The 8,195-nt window shown below is 31.9% G+C and overlaps 1 protein-coding gene across 2 annotated transcripts; it reads right to left on the bottom strand.

Moving 5' to 3' along the window:
* Positions 1–2,173: 2,173 nt before the first annotated feature.
* PLR1 (NAD(P)-linked oxidoreductase superfamily protein) lies at positions 2,174–6,648 on the bottom strand. Of its 2 annotated transcripts, XM_012217310.4 has the most exons (8): positions 6,181–6,645; positions 5,999–6,089; positions 3,983–4,106; positions 3,720–3,821; positions 3,311–3,462; positions 3,135–3,228; positions 2,641–2,822; positions 2,174–2,560 (listed from the first exon to the last, which is right to left on the bottom strand). In XM_012217310.4, the coding sequence occupies exons 1-8, from the start codon at positions 6,533–6,535 to the stop codon at positions 2,557–2,559; spliced, it is 1,104 nt and encodes a 367-aa protein (XP_012072700.1). In that variant the 5' UTR covers positions 6,536–6,645; the 3' UTR covers positions 2,174–2,556. The 2 variants fall into 2 exon arrangements, with proteins under 2 accessions (XP_012072700.1, XP_020535077.1); XM_020679418.2 differs by lacking the exon at positions 3,311–3,462 and having other exon boundaries at positions 3,135–3,272; positions 6,181–6,648.
* Between the last annotated feature and the right edge of the window lie 1,547 nt (positions 6,649–8,195).

Raw genomic sequence — 8,195 nt, forward strand, 5'->3', positions numbered from 1 at the left:
CCTAGGATGGAAGTAGACCCCATCTTGCCTAACCGAGAATATATATTATCATCTTGATTTTGTAATCATTTTATTTTTTTATCATTACTTAAATTTTTTTTCGAAATGGTTCATGCTCAATTGAAACAATAGGTTAGGTCAAAAAGTTATCGAATAACAACTCGATAATACTTTATCAAGTTTCTATATACCAAAATGGGGCTGATGAGATTTTATGCAAAGAGTGAGACAATTGATAAGAAAATATGCATGAAAAATGATGTTGACTACAATTGAACTGAATTTAGAGGTAAATTGCATAGTTTCATTGTAAAATGACAAATTGTGACCAAATTCAAAAATTATTTTGCTGTAGGTATAAATATTATACCTCGATCCATTTCAAGAATGTGTATGTTTATTTCCTACACACACACACACACACACACACACATATATATATATATGGAGAGAGAGAGAGAGAGAACAATCAATACGCTTACAAGTATATCACGTTATGTCTATTTGCACCGTCATACAATTACTAATAAAATTCAAGAAAATTTTTGTTGTTTGAAAATTATAAAGATGTAAATCCATACTTTTTTAATGCGTATAAGATGCTTAGTGAAAATCATTGTTATTTTGATTGTTAAAAGAGGAATACCAGTAAAATGTATAGGATCTAAAAGAAATTAATTAATGTCCTTATTATATTAATATTTAATTCTTATATATAATCAAGTGAAAATAGGAAAATAGTTTTCAAATGAACATAAGGAAATACAATCTATCCAAATAGAATAAAGAAGAGATAAAGAGTGTATAAAAACATAATTTGATCTTTGAACATTCAAATAAATAAGAATTAAATATTATTTTTAATCAAAACTTTATTTGGAATATTTCTAATTATTTTTATTCACAAATTAAAAACTTTTTAAAATAATAACATAATTCAATGATAATATTTATTTAAAAAATATATAACACTTAGGGTGCGAAGCGCGGAATTTCTACTGGTAGTAATATGAGATGGGTAAGATGCTTTCGAGATCTGGGTACAACCATGTACGCGATCTTTTTTATTTGGAATTACATTTATATAATTTTTTCCTATAATTCCGGAACTTTTGTTTATTTCTATTGGCCATTGGAAAAGTATCATTCTTCTGTATTAATTAATTAATTCTAAAATATATTTACCATATAGTGATTTTTCATTTAATTAACGAAATGATATCTTTCCCTTTGTTAAAAAAAAAAAAATCCCTTGGACATAAAAATTTCTAATAAAATACACATAAAACAAAAACGGTTCTTTAGATTTAGAGATGAAAAAGGCAGGCGAGAGAAGACAAATACACAAATTAATTGTTTGATGAGGGAAGAGAAAAATGATCCCGACTCGTCGAATGTGACGTGTTCAAAAATATAATTTTTAATTAACTCGAGTTAGCCTTGTCACTTGTCCACTTCTCCACGCAGAATCACTCTTGTATTACAATTATATAAGATGAGCCAGTTTTATGAGACAAGATGAGGGACCATAAAGTGAGTAATCCTTAAATGAGTTACTGCAGGTGAAAATAAGCCTTCTTTCACATAAAAAGTATGTTTGGGAGCTATTGGAAGAATATGTACTTGGAGCTAAGCCAAGTTCAATAGCTTGTCCATCCAGATCACGATAAGCTGAAAGACCCCAATGTTTACAGACATAGGGAAACTCATGCATGACTAAACCTGATCTTTCTTATGGAGTTCACATGCTTGCTCAATTTATGGATTCTCCATCTAATCAACATATGTAAGCAGCTGTTTAGGTTTTTAGATATTTAACGGGCTCTTTAAGACGAGGATTATTCTTGTCATCAGAATCTAAATCAGAGTTGACAGCATATTCTAATAGTGATTGGACATCATGCATTGAAACTAGGAAGTCTCTTACAGGCTACCGTGTATTTTTTGGTCATTCACTCATTAGCTGTAAATCAAAGAAGTAATCGACAATTTCTAGAAGTTCAGATGAAGCTAAATATAGGTCAATGACTGCTGCAACTTCAGAAGTAATATGGCTCATTGCTTTATTTAAGGATTTCCAGACTTGTGTACTTCAAGCTGTGCTGTTGTACTCAGATAGCATCTCTGCTATCCATATTGCCAAGAATCCAGTATCACATGAAAGAACAAAGTGTATATTGAAATAGATATCCATTTTATAAGAGAATAGGTATTGAATGGTGTTATCAAGACTCTGAAGTCTAGTGAGCAAATGGCAGATATAATATACAATGTAAACTGTTGACTTGGTCTAAGCTACAACTTTCTAGCTAAGCTACTTTACACTTTAGTTTGAATGTATAGACAGTAACAAGTATTGAAGATACACAGAATTGATTTCATCTTCTCCTCCATAAACTTGTGACAGGGCTAAAATATTTGCTACAGAATTCTCTAGATGATAAAGACATGTTTTAATTCCAACCAAAAACAAAATTAGTGAGAAGAAGCACCCTCACCAACACTAACTCATTTTCATCCTGCTACATCCACAGGCTTGATGGTGGTCAAAGTCATCTATCTGTTGTTTGAGATTTGAAAAGATTTACAATCAAAGACTTTTTATTTGAAAAATTGCCACACAAATTATAACATGCATACCTGGTTTGAAAAATGTTTTGGATCATTTTCTGGGGAGACTCACGAGCTGCGACTTCTAACTGAAGCAACTCATCTGAACTTAGTCGCCAACCAAGAGCGCCCAAATTTTCCTCTGCTTGTTTTATCGTCTTAACTCCTGGGATGGGAATGGCGCCATTCGAGATGCACCAGTTTATAGCAACCTGTTACAATAATTATTAGACTGAATGTCCAAACATCTAATATTTAATTTGGGATCTTTAGAATTGAGAAAGATTAATTGAATGTGGAAAATAGTAAATCCGCTGCATAACTAGCATAAGTGAATTAAACAAACAGAAACAGATTGTAGAACTCCACTCCATGACATTTCACCAAAAAATTCCCTAAAACTGTAAGTGTCAAGTATATCAGACAAGAAAACTCTAGCCAGAAAAAAGTATTGGAATTAATTTCTACAATTTTCTAACAAGTACAGATGAGAAGAAATGGAACAAGGAAGTGAAAAGACAAACCTGTGGCAGAGTTTTACGCCTTTTCTGTGCAATTTCTCTTAGTGCACTCAGTAAAGGCTCCAATCCAGGAAGGATTTGTCTGAATAGCAGGCCCCTAAAACATATTTGAGAGGAGTAAAAAGAAGGACCAGTCTTCCCCTATGAAAATTAAAAAAGAAAATGATAAATGCATGCACCTAGGGCCGAGAGGAAGATTTGAAGATGTATATTTCCCAGTAAGCATTCCAAGTCCTAAAGGACTATAAGCAATCAAGCGAATTCCCAAAGAATCACATATATTCTTGATTTCCATCTGATCGTTTCCCATGCTTAGCAAAGAAAATTGCACCTAAGACAACATCATCTTGAATGTCAGATAAATAGTGGTACAATCTGGCATAGGTAAATAGTCTACAATACGCAATACAATTATCCCACCCACCATTACTTTTATAGTAATTCATATGCATTGTAAATTTAGAGTCACATCATGGTTAAAATATTTGGCATCTTAGAGATATACCATAGTTGATATCAAGTTTAAAGATTTAGCGAGACATTGCTCTTAGAGTGACATCTATGCATCTTGAGATATGCATAAATTACCTGTGCTGAGCATAGGGGTACTCCTCGGGCTTTGAGGTAATCATGTATCTTTACAAGTTGCTTTGGACCATAATTGCTAACTCCAACAGCTCGAACTAAGCCCTAAATAATGCCATTCATGAGTTCAACCATATGGATTCTGGAAGCGCAATTGGAGAGCTTAACAAAATTTTTGTCAATACTAGGAACTACAGAAATCAAAATATTGTCATTGCCACTAAAAAGGAATTATTTCTATGATTTGAAAACAAAATTATGGTAACCTTCTCAAACATTGCCAATAAACCGTCCCAAAGAGCTAATTCTTGTGGAGGAGCATAGTTTGCAGTTGACCAATGTAATTGACCTATGCCTATTTGCTCAAGTTGCAACCTTTCCAGTGATCCCCTGGAAAACCATTTTTTATCAGTTTTTATCAGAAGAAATAAGCTTTTGAAATTGATAATTGATATGTGGAGAGTCTAGCATGGAAGTGTAAATAGAAGAAACTTCAGCACTTAGAAGTTCTAGGCAATGCTATTTGTTGGTTGTGCTCACATCAACAGTTAGAAACAGTTAGTCCTATTAGCAATTAGTTTGGTAATTGTTGAGTGTACAAACTTAATTCCACTTTTGACAATCTCAAGGTCACTTTTCTCTTCCTCTCTCTCTTTCTAATTCCTCCTCAAATTTTCCTCTTTTTTTTTTTTTTTTTTTTTTTTTTTTTTTTTTTTTTTTGTCGATATTTTTCCTTTTCAAGTTATTCTCTAATTTCTCTCTCAGAATTACATTCAGTGGTTGGCATTGCAGCAAGTCCTGGAATCTGGGAATCATACATCTTTAACCACTATCTTTCCTCCTTTTCGCTATATCAGTCTTTAGTTACAGATCTTATGAGCAATATTTTCGGTATCAGAGTTTCAAGATTACTGCATCAGCAAAACCATTCCTGATAACCATCTCCTCTTGGATGGAGTTGTCTATTGCACCAATAGCTTGAAGATTCCCTCCAAGAATTATTCATCAGATTTTCTTCTATTTCCCTCCATCGATTCTACAGTATTTGAAACTTGCTATCCTTACACTTCAATTTCTTTCAAATTTTAAATATCACCATTCTTGGTGCCTGAACCTTCATCAGAATAATATAATATGTTCCCAACCATTTACACTTAATCGAGATTCTCTTTACATAGCAAATTGAAAAATAAAAAAAAGCTACAATTTGCTATTAGGCATCTCAGTGATCACACTAGTAATGTTATTTTCAGAAGGACAATAACTACACCTAATTCATTCCGCATTAAATAAGACTGAATTGACTTGATTCTTAGTGCAGTGAAAAGCATTTTGATGCTTCAGAAGAATTTTGACATGGAAGAACAAATGCATATAAATAAAAATAAGTAGAAGACAGGAACAATGAGAAACAAGAAATTCAAGAGAGCATCGATGCTGTGCAAGTGATAATTAAGAAGTTTTGATGGAGAGTACAGTCACAGAGGATACTAGAAGAATGTCAGGGCTATCGAGGGGAAATGAGTGCAGTAATAGCCAAGAATCTTGGATACTAAAAGACGAATCTGCATTCAAAGCGAAGCCTCCAATGACAAAGAAAAAGAGCTCAAAAAAATCTGCAAGAATTAAGAAGACGAGATGCTTGGAAGCAATTGAATGTAATTTGATCATGTAAAATTGAAAAAGAGAGTATAGCTGATTTTGACAGTCATCTAAAAACTTAAATGATCTTAATTTCTTGTTTTGATAAAATTTTCATTTCATTTGTTAGTGAATTTCATTAATAAAATTTATGCATAAATGAATTCTCATGTTTGGTATCCTAACCAAGTAAATATTAAGCACAGAGATAATATAATTCAATTTGGAAAGTCAACTAATTTTAGTCAAGTCAAAGTTAAGTCAAATTTGTTGTTATAAATGAATTTGAAGTACAGAATTCAATTGAATAATAGAATTTGACATGTTTATATGTTCATACAATAAAATGAGCATTTTTCATCCATACAGAAGGTAAAAACATGAAATCCCAAATGAGTTTCACAAAATTTTGAGGAATCCATTTGTACCCAACAAGTTTATTTAGATTAAGTTGTCAAACAATGAAAAAATACATCTAAATACAATCAATGGCTTATTTTCAATTGCCGTCTCTGAATTATGGAACCTATCATTGTCTTAGACTTCAATTCATCACTTAAAAATGGGTAACAGAAAAGTTTTCTTTTTTACCGGAGTTAAATTTTAATAAGAAATTTTAAGAAAACTTAAGGGAAGTTTACCTGCAAGCTGCGACAAATTGCCCTGGTGTGAGACGCCATGGATATGCAGCAAATTTTGTAGCAATCACAATATCATCTTGCATCCTCTTTCCTGAGAAAATTTGTTACTATTAATCTAAGCTTCTTTCTCTATCCCAAAATTAATAAAAACCCAGAAATTGAAAGATATCCTGATTCTTGACCTGGATATTCTTGAATGAACTTTCCAAGAAGCTTTTCGCTCTGCCCATTTAACCTTCCAGTCCCATAAGAATCAGCAGTATCAAAAAGATTGATTCCATTTTCTACGGCCAAATTGAAAGTCTTTTGAAGTTCAGTGTCCATTGATTCTTGATAACCCCACAAAAGCTTATTTCCCCACGCCCATGTCCCAAACCCCATTGGAGACACAGTCAGTGGGCCCATCTTCACCTTTTGCCATGGCCAGAAAGAAGGGAATTTGAAAGGCCTAAAGGGTGATGACGATGGAGCAGAGGTTAAATCTGAAGAGCTAACACAGTGAAAAGGCTTGACGGATGTTGAGATTGAAAATGCCATACTATTATCCCTTTTGAGCTTCTTCTCCTTATAGACTAGCTCCTAAGAATAAACAGTGTTACAAGCAAGAATTGGAGAAAACAGTTGCAAGAGGAGTTGGTTAGTAGGTGCTTTTATTTTTTTTTTATGCCACATCCATATGCGGTCAGGATTGTTTCATTGGACGCATTTGGTGGATAATATTATTGCAGTGGATCACTTGTATAAATTTTTTCTAATTTGCTGTATTCTAATTTTACTATTTTAATTACTGTCTATCAATTCCATAAATTTATTGGAAATAATCCCTTACCTTGGTAGCAAGGGCCATGCTCTGAGACGAGAGATGGCAAAGGGTCGGGTATCCACTTAAAATGAATAATCCGAATTCGAATTTGATTATAAATTAACTACTGGAATCCGTTTAGAATTTCATTTTTAATATCTGAATTCATCCCAAACTTATTAATTACCCGTTTAGCATTAAAAATATTTTTAATTTTCATTTTTCAAAAATAAAAATTATAAAATTATTATTTTGACTTAATAAAAAAAATATAATTATAGCATTAATTATAATTAAAAAGGTGTCTATATATAAACTTTTTTTTAAAAAATAACTATTTTAAATATTTTTCAATATTTATTAAACGATAACGGATGGTGGGTATTCGAGTTCTTGAACCCGAACCTAGCACGAATAATAAAAATACTATTCGAACACATTCTAAATCCATTTATTTACTATCCTAACCCACTAAAATTAGATCAGATTGGATCGGGTACCCGTCGGGTCGGATAAATTTATCATCCCTAAATGGGACATAAATTTTATTGCAATTGTATGCATGGTAAAATTTGAATTAAAAATAATAATTAAAAATGGGTGTATGGTACGATGGTAAAGCTTTATTTTCTGTAATTTTGAGTCCTTTCTTTTTTGAGAGTTAGGGTTCTACTATCATGGTGGCTAGGATTTCGTTTTCTACGAACAAATGTCTTCTCCTACAGTAAAAGCCTTAGATTTCGTTGTATTTTTTTTATGTGTTTTATTTGTGCTTTTTTCGTCTTGCATTATTCATCTCATTAGTTATTTGATCTCTATTTCTATTCAGTGTGTTCTTTGGTGTGGTATTGTAGTGGAATAGATTGACAAAGTGATAATTCTATACCTGGTGGTACTCCAAATCAGGTCCTTATGTCGCAAGAAGCTGAGGTCTTGAGATGCTAGGGGCAGATAGTTTATATATATTATTTTTGAAAATATAATTCATTAAAAATAATATAAGACTGACAAATATTCATATAGATTAGATATAAAACATTAATATTAGTAACAAATAGAGTTTGTTGATTTTTTAAGAAAAGAAAAATTTATATTCTTTTGAATAATGAAACTAAATTAAAAAATATAATATTAGATCTTTCCGTTTGGAGTTGATTTTGACAAAAGATATAAATCTTTATAGCAGTAACTAGTTCGTTAATTAATTTAGATGACAAAATAATAATTTATCTAGATCTTCTATAATTGGATTTTTTTTCTAAGAATTTGCAACAGAAGAGTTTCTATCACTATGAATCAATATCATCAATGGAGGAACAAACCACACTACTAAGCTTCATTGATCGAAGACCCATACCTTCAAATCAAGATTTAAAGTCTTCAACCAAGTAAAAT

Source organism: Jatropha curcas, chromosome 5 (assembly GCF_041381405.1).
Source record: "Jatropha curcas cultivar XTBG-Jc1 chromosome 5, XTBG_Jcur_1.0, whole genome shotgun sequence".
In the NCBI taxonomy this organism is placed as follows: Eukaryota; Viridiplantae; Streptophyta; class Magnoliopsida; order Malpighiales; family Euphorbiaceae; genus Jatropha; species Jatropha curcas.